Source organism: Schistocerca serialis, chromosome 10, assembly GCF_023864345.2.
Source record: "Schistocerca serialis cubense isolate TAMUIC-IGC-003099 chromosome 10, iqSchSeri2.2, whole genome shotgun sequence".
NCBI lineage: Eukaryota > Metazoa > Arthropoda > Insecta > Orthoptera > Acrididae > Schistocerca > Schistocerca serialis.
The window spans coordinates 157,266,385-157,289,553 of record NC_064647.1 but is presented as its reverse complement, the minus strand read 5'-3'; the positions used below and the strand labels follow the sequence as shown (position 1 = coordinate 157,289,553).

At 40.0% G+C, this 23,169-nt stretch overlaps 1 protein-coding gene across 1 annotated transcript in view; it reads right to left on the bottom strand.

The window, feature by feature from the left end:
- The window catches only part of LOC126425204 (transcription initiation factor TFIID subunit 8-like), a 46,656-nt gene that overhangs the window by 3,902 nt on the left and 19,585 nt on the right, over window positions 1-23,169 (bottom strand). Inside the window, exon 3 of the mRNA XM_050088159.1 lies at window positions 11,255-11,569. Within this exon, the coding sequence (XP_049944116.1) occupies window positions 11,255-11,569 (315 nt within the window). The remainder of the gene's footprint in view (window positions 1-11,254; window positions 11,570-23,169) is intronic.

The following is a 23,169-nucleotide window of genomic DNA, read 5'->3' as shown; positions in this document are numbered from 1 at the left end:
TTGGAATTGTGTTTGTATCTTTTGTAGTTTGAAAGTAATAAATGTCTGAATCCTTCCCATGAAGCATGGACCTTGCTGTTGGTGGGTAGGTTTGCGTGCCTCAGTGATACAGTTAGCTGTAGGTGCAACCACAACAGAGGGATATCTGCTGAAAGAGCAGACAAACGTGCGGTTTCTGAAGAGGGACAGCAGCCTTTTCAGTAGTTGCAGGGGCAATAGTCTGGATCATTGACTGAACTGGCCTTGTAACATCAACCAAAATGGCTTTGCTGTGCTGGTACTGTGAACAGTTGAAAGCAAGGAGAAACTACAGCTGTAATTTTTTCCGAGGGCACACAGCTCTCCTGTATGGTTACATGATAGTGATGTCCTCTTGTGTAAAATATTCCAAATGATCTCTGGGCTGGGTCTACTCAGGAGGACATAGTTATTGGGAGAAACAAAACTGGTGTTCTATGGACCGGAGCGTGAAATGCGAGATCCCTTAATAGGGCAGATAGATTAAAAAATTTAAAAAGGAAACTGGATAGCTGTGGGATGAAGTGGCTATTAGTGAAGTTCGATGGCAGGAGGAAAAGGATTTCTGGTCAGGTGAATACAAGGTTATAAATACAAAATCAAAGAAGGGTAATGCAGGAGCACCTTTAATAATGAATAAAAAAAAAAAAGGAACACAGATAAGTTACTACGAATAGCATAGTGCATGCATTATAGTAGCCCACACCTACCACAGAAGTACAAGTTTATATACCAACTAGGTCTGCAGCTGAAGAAGAGATTGAAGAAATGTATAATGAAATAAAAGAAATTATTCAAACAGTTAAGGGAGATGAAAATTTAATAGCCATGGGGGACTGGAATTCAATAGTAGGAAAAGGAAGAGAAGGAAAAGTCGTAAATCAATATAATAGGGACTGGGGGAAGGGAATGAGAGAGGAAGCCGCCTGACAAAATTTTGCACAAACCATAATTTAATTATAGCTAACACTTGGTTTAAAAATCATGAAAGAAGTTTGTATACGTGGAAGAGACCTGGAGACACTGGAAGGTTTCACATTGATTATATAATGGTTAGAAAGAAATTTAGGAACTAGGTTCTAAATTGTAAGACATTTCCAGGGGCAGATGTGGCCTCTGAGCACAATTTATTGGTTAAGAACTGTAGATTAAAACTGAAGAAAGTGCAAATGGTAGGAACTTAAGGAGATGGGACCTGGAAAAACTGAAAGAACCAGAGGTTGTAGAGACTTTCAGGGGGAGCATTAGGGAATGACTGACAAGTACAGGGAAAAGGGACACAGTAGAAGATGAATGGGTAGCTCTCAGAGATGAAATACTGAAGGCAGCAGAGGATCAAGTAGGTTAAAAGACGAGTGCGAGTAGAAATCCTTGGGTAACACAAGAGATATTGAATTTGATTGATAAAATGAGAAATACAGTAAATTAAGCAGGCAAAAGGGAGTACAAATGTCTCATAAATGAGATCAATAGGAAGTGCAAAATGGCTAAGCAGCAATGGGTAGCAGACAAATGTAAGGATGTAGAAGCATATACCACTAGGGGTAAAATTAATGCTGCCTGCAGGAAAATTAAAGAGATCTTTGGAGGTAAGAAAACAATCTGCCTGAATATCAAGAGCTCAGACGGAAAATCAGTCCTAAGTAAAGAAGGGAAAGCAGAAAGATGGAAGGAGTACATATGGGGTCTATACAAGGGAGATGTACTTGAGGGCAGTATTATGGAAATGGGAGAGGATGTAGATGAAGATGAGAAGGGAGATATTATACTGTGTGAAGAATTTGACAGTGCATTGAAAGACCTGAGTAGAAAAAAGACCACGGGAGTAGACAACATTCCGATAGCACTACTGATAGTCTTGGGAGAGTCAGCCATGGCAAAACTCTTCCATCTGGTGAGCAAGATGAATGAAACAGGTGAAATACCCTCAGACTTCAAAAAGAATGTAATAATACCAATTCAAAAGAAATCAAGTGCTCAAAGGTGTGACAATTATGGGACTATCAGTTTAACAAGTCATGGTTGCAAAATACTGACACGAATTCTTTACAGGCAAATGGGAAAACTGGTAGAAGCCGACTTCGGGGCAGGTCAGTTTGGATTCCAGAGGCAATATTAACCCTACGACTCTTCATAGAGGATGGGTTAAGGAAAGGCAAACCAATGTTTATTGTATTTGTAGACTTAGAGAAAGCTTTTGAAAATGTTATCCGGAATAATCTCTTTCAAATTCTAAATGTGGCAAGGGTAAAATACAGGGAGCGAAAGACTATTTACAATTTGTACGGAAACCAGATGGCAGTTACAAGAGTCGAGTAGCAGATAAGGGAAGCAATGGTTGAAAACAAGTGAGACAGCTTTGTAGCTTATCTGTGATACTATTCAATCTGTATACTGAGTAAGAAGTACAGGAAACAAAAGAAAAATTTGGAATAGGAATTAAAATGCAGGGAGGAGAAATAAAAACTTTGAGGTTTGCTAATGAGACTGTAATTCTGTAGGATGCAGCAAAGGACTTTGAAGAGAAGATGAACGGGATGGACAGTGTCTTAAAAATAGGAGATAAACTGTACATCAACAATAGCAAAACAAGGGTAATCGAATGTAGTGAAATTAATTAAGGTGATGCTGAGGGAATTAGATTAGGAAATGAGACACTTAAAGTAGTAAAGGAGTTTTGTTATTTAGGGAGCAAAATAACTGATGACAGTCGAAGTAGGGAGGATATAAAATGTAGACTGGCAATAGTAAGAAAACCACTTCTGAAGAAGATAAATTTGCTAACTTTGAGTATAGATTTAAGTGTCAGGAAGTCTTTTCTGAAAGTATTTTTATGGAGTGTAGCCATGTATGGAAGTGAAACATGGGCGATAACTAGTTTAGACAAGAAGAGAATAGAAGCTTTTGAAATATGGTGCTACAGACGAATGCTGCAGATTAGATGCAATGAGGAGGTACTGAACAGAATTGGGGAGAAGAGGAATTTGTGGCACAACTTGACTAGAAGAAGGGATCGGTTGGTAGGGCACATCCTGAGGCATCAAGTGATCACCAATTTAGTACTGTAAGGAAGTGTGGAGGGTAAAAATCACAGATGGGGACCAAGAGATGAATACAGTAGGCAGATTCAGAAGGATGTAGGTTGTAGTAGTTACTCAGAGAGGAAGAGGCTGCACATGACAGAGCATGGAGAGATGCATCAAACCAGTCTTTGGACTAAAGATCACTACAAGAACAACAAATGTTTGAAACCTGATATTTCTTTTTGAATATCCATTTTTTTAGTTGAGTTTACAGTCTTTAGATTTGTGTGATTTATTGTGCAGCTGAAATTTAGCACATTCCTTTTAGTGGTCATGTGGATGACTTCACACTTTTCATGATTTAGAGTCAATTGATACTTTTTGCTCCATACAGGTATCTTGTCTACATCATTTTGCAGTTTTTTTAAACATTTGATGACTTAACACAGTGGTAAAGGATGGTGTCTATCTGTAAACAATCTAAGAGGCAGCTCAGATTGTCTCCTAAATTATTTATGTAGATCAGGAACAAAGGGCCTATAGGACTTCCTTGGGGAATGCCAAATATTATTCCTGTTTTACTCGACAACTTTGCGTCAATTATTACAAACTGTGATCTTCCTGACAGGAATCACGAATCTAGTCACACAACTGAGATGATACTTCATAAGAACACAATTTAATTAGAAGTCACTTGTAAGGAACAGTGTCAAAAGCCTTAGGGAAATCTAAAAATACAGAATCAATTTGATGTCCCCTTGTCGATACCACTAATTGCCTCATGAGAATAAGATTAACAAGACAGAAAAGCACAAAATCAATATTACAACAGGAGTGAGCACATTGTAAATAGTTTAAAGTCCAATGTTAGCAGACAGTGCTACAGTCACCTGTTTCTCTGTATGTGCAGTCTGCAGCATATTCAGGATTTTAGAATTCTAAACCTGACATAGCCAACTGATCATTGACATTCCGACTGACCAACCCACGCAACATGGTTGGTGGCTTTTTTTACACACTGGCACAGGGCACGTATTCACAACTACAGTGATCAGAAAGTCATTCATGTAAAACAGGCTTCATACATTCAGTTATAATTTTCTACTGATCCCTTACACATCAAGCTGTTCTGAGCAACTGGAAGAGGTCATACTGCACACCCAACTACAAAGGACAACATAGCTGACTCACGAACATCATTCATCTGTTTGTAACACAATTGAAAACATATTTTGAGTTCAAATTTACTGATCCACTCAATGCTAATTTATATAGATTTTGAAAATGATGATGATTTCATAAATGTCACGGATAAAGTATAGCTTGATTTTTTAAAAAGCATTCACTACAGATCTCACCAGTTCTTACTAAAGAAAATATGTTTACTTACAATACCAATTTAATAACGGAAAATACTGGGTGGAATTCAGGCACAAGAAGTAGCCAAGGTAACCACTCACTACACAATAAAGTGGTCAATAGGTGCATACACAAGACAGAAAATAATGCTAAGCTTCCAGGCACTAAAGCTAGATTGGGATGGGGGCTCATATTGGCTGGAGTGGGTGAGGGAGGAAATGAAGGGAGGGAGGATGAGGGCTGGTAATGAGAGAAAGCAAGGGAATGGAATAAGAATGTATCAATATTGAGCTCATCTTGAGGACACTGTCTGCATGCTTAGCAGTATTTTCAAACTCTTGTTCCTACTGACTGCTCATTGTGTCGTGTATAGGGTAAACTGACCACGCTAAAAGCAATTGTGAACCACAGTATTTGGATGACAGGTTTGAGCATTTAAGAACTATTTTCAAAAAACACAAACATTCTGTCAGAGACATAATCAGGGCACTACATCCTAAATGATCTGAAGTTTCAAGTGAAAAAGTACCAGTTAAAAGGAAAATTTTCCTATCATTCATGCAATAGTCATAAATCATAATACTAAGAAGAGACGGTACTGACACAGAGTTTAAGACGACAAGAAAGTTGCATGAATATTTGATCACTCCAAAGAACCTACAACCGCATAGTGAGGAATTTAAACCCACCACACATGCAGCCAAGTTTACATAAGAAATACAAAAATTACCATTAACTCCTCACTTAAGTACTACAAGAGCAATTGCTGTATGGTAAACACAGATAATTTGGCAGTAGCAGATCATGTACTGGGACCAGAAACCACCAAATTTGTTTCTCCGATACTATGATTTTATCAAGGTCCAATCATTACTGTGCTGGAATGTATAGAGACGCTATATAAATCCAAAAGCACAAAAACAACTTCAACAGACGAAAATAAGGATTTAAATAAGAAAAGTTGTGGGCTTGGGCATCCCTACTGCACCAGTTGAGCATATCTACCAATCTGTGCCGCATGTCAGGGAAAATATTATCAAGCGTTTCACTAATAGTTCTCTACATAACCAAGCAACATGAGCAGTTTGGAGTCACATTTGCCAAAAAAATGAAAATCTTTACTGAAATACATCTGTTTAAAAAGGCAGGTAAAACGTTCTTCGTAGAAAAATACACTACACAATTAAGATTGCTTCGAGGATTCAGAGTAGCAGTTAATAATTAAAGGGGATAACTAAAACAATCTGTCGCATTTCAATACATGATCACAGTTTATCACTTTGACAAGAAAATCATGTGTTAAGATGTAAAGTGTATGTTAGTAATATCTTGTCTCCTTAGTTACACATCTCACTCATCACAGGGAGATGCTGACTCAGTTTTTCAGGTGGATTCAAGGAAGGACACGAAGACACACAAGGAGCACAGTTGAATGTTTTCTGGCCTGGAATCAATTTTCTGAACAGACAGGAGTTTGTGCACTGGGCATAGCAGCAGGAGTCACCAAAGTGAGTGTCATTACTGTGTGCAGTAATGAAGAAGAAAGCTATGTTTTATATTAGTAGGTTTTTAAGCAAGTTTTGTGTACATCGAAGAACATAGTATGATAGGAACCAACCATGTGAGGCAGTACAGCTGTTGAGACACTGACTCATGTTCTCGAGGATGGAGTGTGCTCTGTCCAGCTGCCCTGGTTTACATTTTCCATGATTTTCCTAAATCACTTCAGGCAAATCCCAGGCTGCTCCCTTCATCGAAGCCATGACTGACCACCTGTCCTATCCTTATAAAGCATATTTATGTATTCTGTGTGTTTGTATAATTTGCCCTATTTATTTTCATTGTATTACCATTACAATTCCTGCACCATTGTGAAACGATCCTTGGATGAATAAAAATAAATAAATAAAATCTTCCCCGCCATTAGTTCCCATAATACATGTTGGTGCACCTCCACAATCTTAGGCAGCAGTCTGATGATGTCACAACCTGATCATAGTATGGATACCTACAAACATGTCAGTTTGATGAGTTTGTTTAAATTTGAAACTGCTATCTGAGTTTTTATAGCCTCTGATGGAGTGCTATGTTTCAAGTGTGTCTCAAGGAAATATGACAAGGCCATATTCATGTTATATATTAATGACTTAGCGGGATGGTATTACTTGCAAAACAGATTTGACATATGCTTGACACTTATCCAAAAGAACACGGTTCCAGTGAAAATGACATGATAAGAACCTTCCTGTAATGTAAAATATTAGGCAGCATTCTGCAACCTCCTATCAAAAATATTTATATAAATAGTTGGAACTGTATATATTCAAAGCAAGACGCATAGGAGCATGCCCGGTCACTCACACTACATCTATTGCACAGCAGTTATGCAAAGGCAGTTACTTTGCGTTAAAACCCCACAAGGATGCCCTTGCCTTGAATGGTTCAACCAATTACTGAATATTCCTGCAGTAGATAACACGTTACCTAGTAGTTCTCACTTAGTACGCTTATTCTTACTTAGTAGCTTACCCAGCATAGATTTGGAAAGTTTATTTGGAATAAAACAGAAATGTATTACAGAAATTTATTGTGGTCTGTATTTCCACTTAAACACTCTCTGCACATGTTTTGAAAAAAAAAAAAAACAAGTTTACAGTTCATACATACAATCACAGAGTTGTTACAGATTCAAGGTGCAGGTGCCAACTGACCAACTTCAATAGTAGTTAAAGTTACCAATATTCGGCCACAATTGCCCTCCCACAGACACCACAAGTTTTATAAATTGTATATGCTTTACTTTACAAACAAGACAGTCTAAATCTGAATGTTTCAAGAGTTTTTCCCTTGTGGTTGCTCACTCTTCCAGTCACACTGAAATAAATAAGATGCTGATTAAGAAATAACGAACATGCTGAGTTGCAGATAGGCACAACTGAAAGACTGTCACAGAATAAGCTTTTGGCCAACACCACCTTCATCAAAAAAACACACACACACACATATATATACAAAAACCCAACCCACACACACATGACCACAGTCTCTGGCAGCTGAAGCCAGACTAGTCAGGGTAGCCTGGCAGCTGAAGCCAGACTAGTCAGGGTAGCCTGGCTTCAGCTGCCACAGACTGTGGTCATGTGTGTGTGTGTGTGTGTGTGTGTGTGTGTGTGTGTGTGTGTGTGTGTGTGAGCCTTTTTCAACAAAGGCCTTGTGGGCCAAAAACTTATTTTGAAACAGTCTTTTTGCTGTGCCTACCTTTGACTCAGCATCTCTGCTGTATGGTGAGTAGTGACTATCCTTTTCATAATATTGTTACATTCCATCCTGGATTTTTCACTGTTCGATTAAGAAATAAATGATTGAAACATGTACTAAATATCTTGGTGTGACAACAAATAAGTACACACTTTTTACGAATCATTCGTAGATACTTACTGCCAACATATGAACAACGTTCTGGACAAGTTATGTTGTGCTACCTCAGATTCTCCTGCATGCACGCTGATAAGGATCTCATCTACTTTCAGTGAAATACAGCTCACACATAAACCTAATGGCTAAGTACCTCAACCAATAAATGCCCACTATAACTGGATATATAAAATTAGCCCCAACACACTTTCTACCTGCCCAGAGTTCCTTAATACCCTATTAACTACACCAAAAAAATTGCTTGTGAGATGATAAGCAAAAGTCTGAAGTAACTATGCATTCTAAGTTCACCAAGCCATACAGAAAAATATGCTTCCGAAAAATTAAAAGAAAAGTAAAATAAAAATTCTTAAAATAATTGCACATAAGCAGAGCAGAGAATTCTATCCATCAAGATGCTTGGAGTACCTAGTGATCAGCTCCCCCTGTTGGAGATGGCAACAACATGTTGATACACATTGAGATGACAAAAGTCATGGGACAGCGATACGCGCATATGCAGATGGCGGTAGTATCGTGTACGCAATGTATAAAGGAACAGTGCATTGGCGGAGCTTAATTTGTTCTCAAGTGATTCAGGTGAAAAGATTTTCGATGTGGTTATGGCCACATGATGGGAATTAACAGACTTTGAATGAGGAATGGTAGTTGGCGCTATACCCATAGAACATGGGTAACTTAACATAACAACTAACACCAGAAATCAATGTAGGATGTATGATGACTGTATATGCTTCTGCTATTTGAAATCTATACTCAGCGTAATTCTGTTTCTTTTCAGCATTGTTATCAAATACATAACAACAGAGTTTTCGATAGCCTTTCCCAAGTATTTCCTCATAGCAGGGAATCTATATGATCTGGGTGGTCAATACTAATCATTCCCTTATTGTGATCAACAATACATTTTGCTTGGAAAGTAAGGGTTCCACTGACTTCCATTTTTTCCTGTCATTTCTACACTTTCATGCTATCAGTACCAGTACGCAGTTGCAGCTTCTCATTATGTATTCCTCCTTTTTTTAAATTTAGCTTGAACAAAATCTCCCGGCAAATTTTTTTCTATTAAAATTAACTGTCCCAACAACATATGTTTCATTTTCAACTAAAGTTACGAACAGGTTTGGTGAAGAATTCCAATTATCCAAATAGAAAGTACGTCCTTTATCTCTTATTTAGTACTGACTTTCATACTGCCAACAAAACGGTTTCAGATGCATTGTAATCAAGATGTCTTTTATTTTTTCCTGAATTTATTTTAAAATTATTGCAATAGCCTGATGCTAACCCCCACAGTTTATGAAATTTTATCCCAAACCTTGCCCTCTTCGAGGGATTAAACTGTTTATAATACATGTGTCCCTTCAATTTCATTAATGACTCATCAATCATGATGCTCTCTTCCATTACATTTACTTCTTTGAATTTTTTAAATTAAAATAGTTTATTAAAGGTGTGCCTTTACATAATTTATCCATTATGTTGGTCATATTGTTTTTTGCAAAATGTAAAAACCTAAACCATTGTTATGTATAGTTTAAAGATTACTTTAATTTTGTTACAATTATAGGGACTCATGTCTCATCAATTCTCTTTCTTCTTTCATGTATTTTCACTGATCACCCAGAACATACTACCAAACATCATAAACAAAGTCTAACTCTCTTGCACCTATGCCTAATCACTCTAAAATTGGTGCCTTTATGCCAGGTGTCAACATATACAATTTTTGTCTTGTTATTATCTTCTTTTCAAATCTACTGCTTGAACAACTGATGATTGATACTGTCTTCATCATCAGTGTCACCAATAATGATTAATCTTCTTGAATGTTTTCATACAGGAAACACAATAACACTACCAACAGTCTCATTATCAGAAGGATCTATCGAATCACTGTCCACAATAATAAAACACTTATCATACTGTTATCAATATTAGATGTTCTTTTATTTGACTTGATGGTATGTGGGTTGTTTAAATCTTTTGGGAATTATAACTGACATCTGTGAGCACTATGGAGGAATACAAGTATCTGAAGTAAAAGAATATCAAGAACCACAAGTTTGACTCTTGTTGCTGTCATTTGTCCCAAATGATCTACCATTTCCTCATGTTCATGTGTGGTCTGGACTTAGTACCATGATGTAGGGTCATGCTTCTTGCTTATGGCCCAACTTCCTTACCACGTTTCTCACTCGTGGCTGTATATACAAGTTTAGTATATTAAAGAGCTCCATAAATTTTCTTTATGTATCAAATATTTGATACATCAGGATACCTCTATTTTACCTCCACTATACTGCCAGCATCAAAATCATTCAATTTATCAAAATACGGGTATATCAAAACTAAAAAGAAATTTGCCATATTGCTCCCCCCCCCCCCCTCCCCCTCCCCGGGCACCTTTTGCAGTCCTCAATGCCAGCATGTGCCTTTTGTGACTGGGACTTGACAGTGCTATCATTAACCATGGATGGCGTGATTTCAGGCAAACAGAATGTTGTTGTGGTCTTCAGTCTGAAAAATGATTTGAGATGGCTCTCCACATTAGTGTGTCTTGTATAATCTCTTCAGCTCTGCATCACTGATCATACTTAATCCACTTGACACTGCTTATTGCAGTCAAGCATTGGTTTCCCTTTACAATTTTCGTCCATCCACCAAACTCCCCATAACCCCCACCCCCCTTACTAACCCATTTCCTCCATTACCAAACTGATTGTTTCTGGATGCCTGAGGGTGATTCTATCGACTCATACCTTAGTTTAGTCATGTTGTGCCATAAATTTCTTTTCTCTCCAGTTCGATTCACTGTCTCTTCTTTGTTATTCAACCTACCTATCTAATTTCTGGCATTCTTTTGTAGTAGCATATTTCAAAAGCTTCAATTCTCTTCTTGTCCATACTGTTTATTGTTCATGTTGCAGTTTTATACATAGTGAACAATTCCTTTTATTTTATGATCAAAGTACCTCATTTACACTGTATCAGTGAACTGCCCGCAGATTTATGTACACATCACCTGACTGACTATGTAAACTTCCCCATGGCATCCTCTGTATTTATGTAATTTTTATCACTACTGACAAACTGCACCAGGTACTTGTAAGTTCATGATGTTTAAATTATTTGTTACACCATTGTCACTATTATTTATAATGTTACATTTACATAGTTTTTATATTGTTGCACTTCTTTTTTTACTTTTCTCAACTCAAATCTGAAGACGACCTGCTTGTCTGATTAAAATCCAGCCACCACTAACAAAAAATAAAAATAAAAATAAAAATTATCCAAATTATGTTTTTCATTAATAAATGTGCTGTAATCACTGTACAATAAATCAAATGTATCTGTATACTGAACAGAGAATGAGGGGAGTCAATAACATTGCCTTCGGTAGGCTGTGTACTCACCTGGTCACTCGGCAGCAGAGCCTTGAGGTACGGTGGATGATGAGGTTTGCACGCGATAAGAGGGAAAACGTGTCCATCCTCCACACCGACAAAGAGACTGTGCGTCTCACTCGTCTTGGCAACAAAACGGGTTAGAGCCCTCTCCACATCCCTTTTTTGAGTGGCTGCCTTCTCACGAATAGCCTCGTATTCTGTCACGGGCTGCTTGTGAGTCGGGGTCCTTATGTACGCATGTGGATCGGGGAACGCCGGCAGGTGTGTGGGGACGTGTGCCGGATGTGGCAGCTTCACACCTGCTTGTAGAATGCTCAAGCTCTGAAAAACAAAGTAATGTACTACAGGACAACAGAAGGTATCATCAAATTAAACACTTCTCCTGAAATTATATTAAACAACGTAAACAATTTAGGAGTACAGGTAACAATTCTCCAAATAGTAGAGGCAATGTGTCATTGACTGGAATGCAAACAAAACTGAAAACTTTGCTAGCTTTCAGATGAATCGTTTTTTCAAGCTAGAGGGAGTGAGCATGCACATCCTTCCCAATTTTCCCCTCTCCACTGCTGTACACCTACATACACTCATTCAGCACACTGTGCAGTGTGGCCAGAAACTCCCTTTAAACCTGAACCAAATGCATGTAACAGTGTAAGATGATACGACATTTAAGATTTCAGTCTCCTCGTAGCCCATTCTGCTCACTGTTACGGCAACAGTTCTTCTCCAAGAATTGTAATGTGATTGCCACATGACTGCCTGATGGAGGATAACAAAGTCTGTGTGCTAACAAGTTTGTTGTTTGCCTTTCCGTGCTTGGTGAAGAACAATGACAGATACGTGTGACTTCACTTTGGAGGAGCACTCAGTTACAAGTGTGTGGGGTCCATGAATGGAAGCGCAACAACAAAAACATGACAAAGCCAATGTATAGGTTTGGTGAACAGTTCCATAAGGAGTCACCAAGTCACCAGACTTTGATTTTCACCTGGGAAGTGTTTTGCTCCACTTTCCTCTCTGGTTGTCAAATAATCTGAAAGGAAAACGTGATCTAATTAGTTTGTCAGAGATGCAGTCACCCTGCAAGTCAACCAGAAAATGTGCTGCAGGATTTTGAAATAAAAGGAGCACAATCAATTCCGCATAAAAAGGGACTTAGAATGGCTACAAACATTTTTAACAAATAACTGTAAGTGTTATTAAAGTTACAATGAAATAATTTCACATGTACAGAGACTGATCATTCTGTAGATGTAGTCTGTGTGTGTGTGTGTGTGTGTGTGTGTGTGTGTGTGTGTGTGTGCACCCTCATGTACTATAGCACGAAAAAGTATTCGTCTGAAAGGTAACACTGAATACAGTCTCATTTTTCTGCCTCTCAATGATACCTTTAATCCAAACATTATTTACATTATTCTACAAGTTTCTGTACTACTTACATTAAACATTTATAGTCTTATTTAGATTAGTTCACCTCTGACATTTAAAGTCCAAAGTACTGTCTGTAGGCATCCACCACAGTGCTCCACTCTCTGCGGTAATAGACCATCACTTTAAAATATCTACCTCCTACAAAAAACACACAAAAATCTGGAATTCACAGTATAAATCTCTATAGGTCTCTAAGGATGTCAGACCTGTTATTAATTTTAACTAGCTTCATAATTAAGTCTTTTCTTGAAACAGCTGAAATTTTTGATCCCACAAAAGGTTCTACTTGAAAACTGGCATGTAGAACACTTTGTGCAACGAAACTGGTAACACAGTGAGAGCCAGTAATTCTAGCACAGCTCCCAAGGCTGTGTTGCTGGCAAGAAATCCAGCCTGTTCTGTTCACTGTCAAATGCCAACTACTTTAAATTGAACTATTAGAATCAGCAGTTGTCACAGGACATTTAATATTAAAGAATGTAATTTTTTTTAAATACATCAATAGTGTTCCACTTATATTTTCACTTGACAAAAATATAGACAATAAAAGCACAGTAAAAAGAAAAATGGTCCTCTGGCTAACAAGGCCACTAAGAAAATTTTTGTTTTGGAAATATTCCACAATCTGTCCCCAATTTGTGCTACTCAGATCAACCGACAAGAAGAAGGCAGCGCAGTTTGAAACCCGTGTAGCTTTCATTGAAACGTGCAGTATAGACCCACCTTCTCTAGAGACCATCGCCATAAAGTGTTAGACATAGTGCAGGGAGCCCCAGTGACAAATGACACGCTTATGTTCATCAGCTTTCCCACATCCAGAGAAGCATAGCCTCAGTATATTCATGATCAAGAAAACTTTACCCATCTTCATTCCGACCTGGATATCAAACTGTCGGCATCAAGAAAATTCTCACACAGTTGTTGGTACACAGTGAACATTTCCGACCAGAATTGTACAGGACTGTGTAAAGCAAATTTGATCACCAAACTGTACTTCTTGCCTCAGCACCCCATAACTTTTCTCAAACATCAGTGAGACACACCAGTCTTACTCTGTACGCTCCATGTTGTTCCCTTGCTTCAGGAGAACCTGCAAAAGGCAGACGCATCAGACATCCAAATGTGTGTAAAATCAATGCTCCAACAAAAGAGGTTAGAATATAGCGAGGTGCCCTTACACAGAAAAAGTGAAGCCAGCCTCCACCATCCTGGTGAGTCTTCACTTCCACTTCAAACAGGAATAAAACGTTTGACTTTTTGCCACGCTGTACACCATACTCGACAAGTGAGATTTGGCATTAAAAAATTATGTTTTCAACTGTCTGATCGTGAGTATTCATCCACAAAAGTATATTGTTTCAAAGTACATACTCTGAACTGGCTGTCAATTCAAAGCATTAATGCTATGAGGATAAGTTTACCACAGGGCCTTAAGAGAGATGGTGGACGGGCTTCAACTGATGATGATGCTCAGCACAGACAACACCATCTCTCTTTACTCTAACCACCTTGGGTACAACTGACAAAAAAATCTTTGCCAACACTTCTTGGCAGCTTTATAAATGTTGCAAAAAGTGTACTATGGCCAATGGAGGTTACTGGAAGACAAATGATGGCTACTTTATTGTTTTGTTTGTTTAAAAGTACCATTTACTGAAGCTTACGTATGATGATTTTGAACTATGGGGCAAAATGTGTTATACATTTCTGGATGATTACAGAATTGTTTGGGAACAGGACATTGAAATCTTTAGTGCCCATATTTTTGTACTGTAATATGTCTGTGATTAAATGAACAAAACTTTAAAAATGGCTTACAGAGTGTATAATGAAGCAGATGTTAAAAAGTAGAGCACACACATGTGACTGGCTGACCACTGAACTATAAATGGAAATGTCAGCCATTCTGCAACACACTGAAACCCGCAGCTATTAGATTGGGCTGAAGTGTGAAAAATTCACCAAATTTTAAAATGTGAACCACATTTGCCCAATTGTCAGGTAAAATAGAAGACACAAACCCACTCGAATTTATTGCTGCCATCTTGTGAGAACATAACACGCACTTAGTTAAAAAGTGGTGTACTGAAATGCATATCTCTAATTTACAGCTGGATAGAAAGCTATGGGTCACAGGACATCGAGCCATACAGAGGGAGATAGATGTCACTTCACCACAAATGCAAACAGGATAAGGATCGCCACAGCCAGACAGTTAGTTTCACTGAATAATCCTTATTCTCCAGCATTTCCTGCCACTCTCCTGACAACAAGTTGTGACTGGACTCAATACGGGAGACAGCGGCAGAGACAGTACATTGATGCAGTGTGTCCCTGACACGTTTCCACACCTGCTATATCAGTTTCCTCAATTCCCTGGATTCCGACATGCTCAATACCCAACAGAATACTACCTATTTTTACTGAGTGGGTAATGAACTTACAAGTTATAGCAGACTTATGTCTTGAAGTGAATGGTTTCTAAGCTAGAACCAGTTTGTTAATACTCTGTTGGCCTACACTGCATCTCAGCAGTTGAGACACTGATTTCCACTGTCAAAAGACAGAACTGTTTCTCATGAAGACAGCACTGTGTTGCATGTGTTCCTTATGAAGGCAGCATTATTGCTTATTCAACATTATTATTATCTGTTGTTGTCTTTGTATGATGCCTCATGTGGAAGCATAATTTCTGCAGTACACACAAACTGCAGTTCTGGAAGTGGTGCCTACAGTAGTAAAAAGGGATGTGTGGCTCCCACATAATAGTATTCCACCCCACTGTAGCATATTATTTTCTGTCCACTTGTGTGTACACTCTCTCTCTCTCTCTCTCTCTCTCTCTCTCTCTCTCTCTCTCTCTCTCTCTCTCTCACCCACCTCAACTACTTTCCTGCCACTAGGGGGCAGTAGTTTCTGTTCGGCCTGAAGATAATGGGCCAGTCGTTACCTAATCCTCCTAAATGGGTGTTAATTAGAGCTGACTCATGGATTTTAAGGGCAGTAATTTCCCCACACTGGCTGATGCTTCGCAATGTCTGCAGCAGAGAATCTTCTAAAAGTCCTGCCAGAAAGCAAGACTTTACAGAAGTACTTTAAGTGGGAACAGGCTATGGCAAATGAAAATGCCTACATTCTGGTTCAACCTCTGACTGGCTGAAAGGTCTGAATGTAAAACAGTTTCACGGAGCAGTCTGGAGCTCGCAAAATCAAGGTGTCAATGAATACAAGGTGTCAATGAATAGTTCACCTGGATGTTGGGAGATGTGAACCCTCTGGAGTAGAGGTGCCTATTACAGTGTTACTCATTCCTGTGTCTGGAGACTTAACAATCAACGAATTATTTCTTCGTATATGGATAGCTGAGAGAAATGGCAAGGGTGTCTCCCATGTGTAGGTATAGAGTACTCAAAAAACTCAGTATGCAAAGTCCTCAAACTCAGTTGTGATGTCAAGAAGGTAGTTCAATAGTTGGTGTTTTGATGAACGAGGAGGAGTTGGCAAGTTTTTCACCGAAGCCAATAAATTACACTTCTTCCTCGTGGAAATTTGAATGTTTTTGTGTCACTCCATCCCTATTACCTGTCTTGTCATTATGGAGATTACCAGCAGAAGTTGCTCAAATCTACTCAGGGGCTGTGTACAAAGGGTCAGCAGCTTAGTAAATTCCAATTCAGTGTTCAGGTCTCTGACTAAATGTCTTTGGACTGCTACAGTTTTCAATTACTGGTACTGACTTTGGTGTAGTACAAAGCTTAAACCTGTCTCGCATGTCTAAGCAAGACTGGTGACCACTATTTAAATAGACCGGACAGTGTGGCATTGCAGAGAAGTAATCCGGGTAAGTCAATAGAAGTTTCCAATGAAATCTGTGGAGCAGTATGTTGTGCAAATTGTTGTTGTGCAGTTTGTATTGTGCACTGCATACTGCTAAGAGTGTGAGACTTCTGGCTTTGACCACATTTTCAATTTGATGTGATGCTCCAGAAGCTTCAAAGAACAGACAAAACAAATGTTTCACTACTTCTGTCCTCCAGCACAGAATGAGAGTGTCTTGTCTACTGAAATATGCTGAATGTTCCTTATCCTGTCAGGTGTCATCTCACATAGTTTTTCCCCAATGTTAAAAAAAACACATTAAGCATGCATCTTATTTATATTTTTTCACTGGAAGAAATACATTATGTATTGTAGATGTGCACCATATGAACCAAAATACTCATCTCATATATTTCTCTGTTTTAGTTATCCATGAATAAAACTGCATTACATTTACATCAAAATTATGGCTCCAACAGATTTTTTATGAAATTAGAAATAACAAACAAGCACAAAGCAGGGTCAACAGGTTATTATTATGACAAGTGAAAATTAAATGTGGACAAAATTTTGCCAATGGCGAATGTACACCTCGTGCTATGCTACAGATCAATCTGTTATCACCTTCATTTCACATTCTCATTTGTTAGCTTTGCCAACTAACAACACAACCGACACCTTCCAGTCACCCATCGTGAAGAGGAAAAAAAGGAATCTGTTAACATCTAACATAAATTTAAATGTTAAGAAGTCTTTTCTGGAGGTATCTGGAGTGTGAAGAGGCTGCCAGAGGACAGATTAGTTGAAGAGCTGCTTCAAATCACTCTTCAGTCTGAAGACAGTGGTTGGTTGGTTTGAACGGGGGGGGGGGGGACTGCTAGGTCATCGATCCCTCATTCCAATTAAAATAATTCCACAAGGGTGGGAGTAAAACAAACGAGACACACAAAACAAAGCTGGAAGAAAGAAAGAAACCACAGATGACAGAAGGGCAACAAACACTAAAATGGACAAAATCGGACAAGAAAACCACAGAGAGATTCAAGAAACATGTAAAAGAGATCAAAACAAGAGAACAGATTACCATGGCTGGCTGCCCATGAGAATAAAAAAGAGAAGCCAGCCACTCTGCATTAAAACCTCCACCCTAAAAGCACTAGGGTGGAGGACACAGAGGGATAAAGGACATGCGCTAAAACTTAGATCAATTGATAAAACCCACCCTCATGGATAAAACATAAAACTAAAGCTGCTGTTCAGGCATTGTCGCCCAACACTGAAGGTAGGGAGCTGGGAAAGTTAAAAGCCCACTGCAGAGCAGCTAAAAGTGGGCAGTCCAGCAAGAGGTGGCGACCGCCATTAGTGAGCCACAGCGACACCGAGGTGGGTCCTTGTGACAGAGGAGGTAACCATGCGTTAGCCACGTATGGCCAATGAGCTAGCAGAGGACAACTGATTCCCTGTGAGAGGACTGTATGGAAGACTTCCACACATTCGTCGTCTCCCTAATGACACACACTTTGTTGTGCATACTGTTATGCCATTCCGCCTCCTAAAGCCGAAAAACCCTGCGGCATAAGACAGAACGCAGGTCAGTTTCGGAAATACCCTTCTCCAGAAGCGGTTTCCATGTAGCCTGTTTTGCCAACCTGTCGGCCAGCTCATTGTCTGGGATTCCTAAGTATCCTGGGGTCTATAGAAACACCCTACGAAACGTGATATGTAAATAAAAAAATAAATAAAAATAACAACCACTGAGCGATGGGATCGTTCCAGGGCATAGGTGGACTAATGAATGGACGCTACCAAAGAACGACGAGGGTAGCGCTGGTCGACAGCTTGTAGGCTACTCAAGGAGACAGTACACAGGAGAAATGGCTCGCCAGGGCATGAGCGGATGTGCTCAAGAGCACGAGATATAACCGCCAGCTCTGCAGTGGCAAAAGTGCAGCCATCTGGCAAGGAGTGCTGTTCAATATGTCCTCCATGAACATAGGCAAAGCCTACGAGACCATCAGCTATAGAGCCTTCTGTGTAAACCACTTCATGGTCCCGGTACAGGTTGAAAATCAAGAGGAAGTGATAGCGGAGAACCGCAAGGTTAACGGAGTGCTTACGGGCGTGCAAAAGATCCAGAAGAATCTCCGGCCGAGGTGTACTCTATGGAGGTGTGCGTGAATGGACCTCGAGGAGAGATGGTAACGGGAAGAACTCCAGTTCGGACAGAAGGGACTGGACGCGAACCGCAATCGTAAGCCATGACCTGGATTGCCGATGCAGAAGACAAACTGTCGTGGTTGGGAAAAGGAGACTAATTCGGAGAAAGAAAACTGGCGCTCTACAGATCGGCGCGTGGAATGTTAGATCTCTTAATCGGGCAGGTAGGTTAGAAAATTTAAAAAGGGAAATGGATAGGTTAAAGTTAGATATAGTGGGAATTAGTGAAGTTCGGTGGCAGGAGGAACAAGACTTTTGGTCAGGTGAATACAGGGTTATAAATACAAAATCAAATAGGGGTAATGCAGGAGTAGGTTTAATAATGAACAAAAAAATAGGAGTGCGGGTAAGCTACTACAAACAGCATAATGAACACATTATTGTGGCCAAGATAGACACGAAGCCCACACCTACTACAATAGTACAGGTTTATATGCTAACTAGCTCTGCAGATGATGAAGAAATTGATGAAATGTATGATGAGATAAAAGAAATTATTCAGGTAGTGAAGGGAGACGAAAATTTAATAGTCATGGGGGACTGGATTTCGAGAGTAGGAAAAGGGAGAGAAGGAAACATAGTAGGTGAATATGGATTGGGGTTAAGAAATGAAAGAGGAAGCTGTCTGGTAGAATTTTGCACAGATCATAACTTAATCATAGCTAACACTTGGTTCAAGAATCATAAAAGAAGATTGTATACATGGAAGAATCCTGGAGATACTAGTAGGTATCAGATAGATTGTATAATGGTAAGACAGAGATTTAGGAACCAGGTTTTAAATTGTAAGACATTTCCAGGGGCAGATGTAGATTAAAACTGAATAAACTGCAAAAAGGTGGGAATTTAAGGAGATGGGACCTGGATAAACTGACTAAACCAGAGGTTGTACAGAGTTTCAGGGAGACTATAAGGGAACAATTGACAGGAATGAGGGAAAGAAATACAGTAGAAGAGGAATGGGTAGCTCTGAGGGATGAAGTAGTGAAGGCAGCAGAGGATCTAGTAGGTAAAAAGACGAGGGCTAGTAGAAATCCTTGGGTAACAGAAGAAATATTGAATTTAATCGATGAAAGGAGAAAATATAAAAATGCAGTAAATGAAACAGGCAAAAAGGAATACAAACGTCTCAAAAATGAGATCGACAGGAAGAGCAAAATGGCTAAGCAGGCATGGCTAGAGGACAAATGTAAGGATGTAGAGGCTTATCCCACTAGGGGTAAGATAGATACTACCTACAGGAAAAATAAAGAGACCTTTGGAGAAAAGAGAGCCACTTGTATGAATATCAAGAGCTCAGATGGAAACCCAGTTCTAAGCAAAGAAGGGAAAGCAGAAAGGTGGAAGGAGTATATAGAGGGACTATACAAGGGCGACGTACTTGAGGACAATATTCTGGAAATGGGAGAGAATGTAGATGAAGACAAAATCGGAGATACAATACTGCATGAAGAGTTTGACAGAGCACTGAAAGACATTAGTTGAAACAAGGCCCCGGGAGTAGACAACATTCCATTAGAACTACTGACGGCCTCGGGAGAGCCAGACCTGATAAACCTCTACCATCTAGTGAGCAAGATGTATGAGACAGGCGAAATACCCTCAGACTTCAAGAAGAATATAATAATTCCAATCCCAAAGAAAGCAGGTGTTGACAGATGTGAAAATTACCGAACAATCTGTATAATAAGCCATAGCTGCAAAATACTAACGCAAATTCTTTACAGACGAATGGAAAAACTAGTAGATGCCAACATTGGGGAAGGTCAGTTTGGATTCCGTAGAAATATTGGAACACGTGAGGCAATACTGACCTTACGACTTATCTTAGAAGAAAGATTAAGGAAAGGCAAACCTACGTTTCTAGCATTTGTAGACTTAGAGAAAGCTTTTGACAATGTTGACTGGAATACTCTCTTTCAAATTCTAAAGGTGGCAGGGGTAAAATACAGGGAGCGAGAGGCTACTTACAATTTGTACAGAAACCAGATTGCAGTTATAAGAGTCGAGGGACATGAAAGGGAAGCAGCGGTTGGGAAGGGAGTGAGACAGGGTTGTGGCCTCTCCCCAATGTTATTCAATCTGTATATTGAGCAAGCAGTAACGGAAACAAAAGAAAAATTCGCAGTAGGTATTAAAATCCATGGAGAAGAAATAAAAACTTTGAGGTTCGCTGATGACATAGTAATTCTGTCAGAGACAGCAAAGGACTTGGAAGAGCAGTTGAATGGAATGGACAGTGTCTTGAAAGGAGGATATAAGATGAACATCAACAAAAGCAAAACGAGGATAATGGAATGCAGTCGAATTAAGTCAGGTGATGCTGAGGGAATTTGATTAGGAAATGAGACACTTAAAGTAGTAAAGGAGTTTTGCTATTTGGGGAGCAAAATAACTGATGATGGTCGAAGTACAGAGGATATAAAATGTAGACTGGCAATGGCAAGGAAAGCGTTTCTGAAGAAGAGAAATTTGTTAACATCGAGTATAGATTTAAGTGTCAGGAAGTCGTTTCTGAAAGTATTTGTATGGAGTGTAGCCATGTATGGAAGTGAAACATGGACGATAAATAGTTTGGACAAGAAGAGAATAGAAGCTTTCGAAATGTGGTGCTACAGAAGAATGCTGAAGATTAGATGGGTAGATCACATAACTAATGATAAAGTATTGAATAGAATTGGAGAGAAGAGGAGTTTGTGGCACAACTTGACAAAAAGAAGGGACCGGTTAGTAGGACATGTTCTGAGGCATCAAGGGATCACAAATTTAGCATTGGAGGGCAGTGTGGAGGGTAAAAATCGTAGAGGGAGACCAAGAGATGAATACACTAAGCAGATTCAGAAGGATGTAGGTTGCAGTAAGTACTGGGAGATGAAGAAGCTTGTACAGGATAGAGCAGCATGGAGAGTTGCATCAAACCAGTCTCAGGACTGAAGACCACCACAAAAACAACAACAACAACAATTCGGATACGCAAGAAAACTGCTAAAGTGTGCAACGTAAAAGGCGAGCAGTTGTGCACGCCTAACCTTCAATGGAAGGACTCTGGACTCCACCAGGACACTGGTCACCGGACTCGTTCTGAAAGCTCCCGTCGCTAGGCAAACACCACAGTGGTGCACTGGGTTGAGTAAATGCAATGCTGAGGGCACCACAGAACTGTAAGCCAGACTCCCATAGTCAAGGTGAGATTGAACAAGGGCTCTGTAGAGCTGCAGGAGCGTAGAGTGATCTGCACCGCAATTGGTGTTGCCCAGGCAGCGGAGGGCATTGAGGTGTTGCCGACACAACATATGCCGGCCGCGGTGGTCTAGCGGTTCTAGGCGCGCAGTCCGGAACCGCGGGACTGCTACAGTCGCAGGTTCGAATCCTGCCTCGGGCATGGATGTGTGTGATGTCCTTAGGTTAGTTAAGTTTAAGTAGTTCTAAGTTCTAGGGGACTGATGACCACAGTAGTTAAGTCCCATATTGCTCAGAGCCATTTGACACAACATATGTTCCAGCAGCTTACAAAGAACATTGGTCAGGCTGATGGGCCAATAGCTATCCATATCAAGCGGGTTTTTACTGGGTTTGAGCACCAGAATTATGGTGCTCTCCTGCCACTGCAATGGAAAGACACCATTGCACCAGATATGGTTGAAGATGACCAGGAGATGTCGCTTGCAGTCAGATGAGAGATGTTTAAATCATCTGACTGTGGATCCAATGTGGCCAAGGAACTATCTCGGGGCAATGTGCAAGGGCACTTAGGAGCTCTGATGCACAGGCTTGAGCATAGTGCTCAGCAAAAGTGCTTGGCAATCGTGTTTGCATCAGTAGATAACAGGCCATTTATGTTAACACTAGGAACACCTGTTGGGGTCTGGTACCCAAAGACACATTTGATCACCTTGGGAAGGCGACGTATGGCACCCAACATATCTCTCCCAACGCTCCTGCTTCCGTCGTTTGATAAAATGGCGAACGCAGGCACAGAGCCATTTAAAGGCTATAAGGTGCTCTAGGAAAGTGTGCCACTTATGTCGCTGTAGAGCTCGCCAACACACTTTAATTACCTCAGCAAGTTCCGGCAACCACCAAGGGACTGCCTTTCGCCAGGGGCACCTTAAAGACCCTGGGATTGTGTTTTCTGCCACAGAAACGATTGTTGTAGCCACCTGTACAACCATCACATCGATGTTCCCTTGTGGAGGAGATTCAATGGTGACAGTAGAAGTGAAAGTTTCCCAGTCCGCCTTGTTTAAAGCCCATCTGTGCAGGTGTCCGTGGGCCTGATGCCGGGGCAGTGACAGGAAGATGTAGAAGGGGCCACTACTACACACGTCGTCATGTGCTCTGCAGTGGAAAGATGGGAGAACTTCTGGGCTGCATATTGATAAATCAATGACTGAGTAACCACCATGAGGCACACAGAAATGTGTGGCGGCCCCAGTATTTAAGACGCAGAG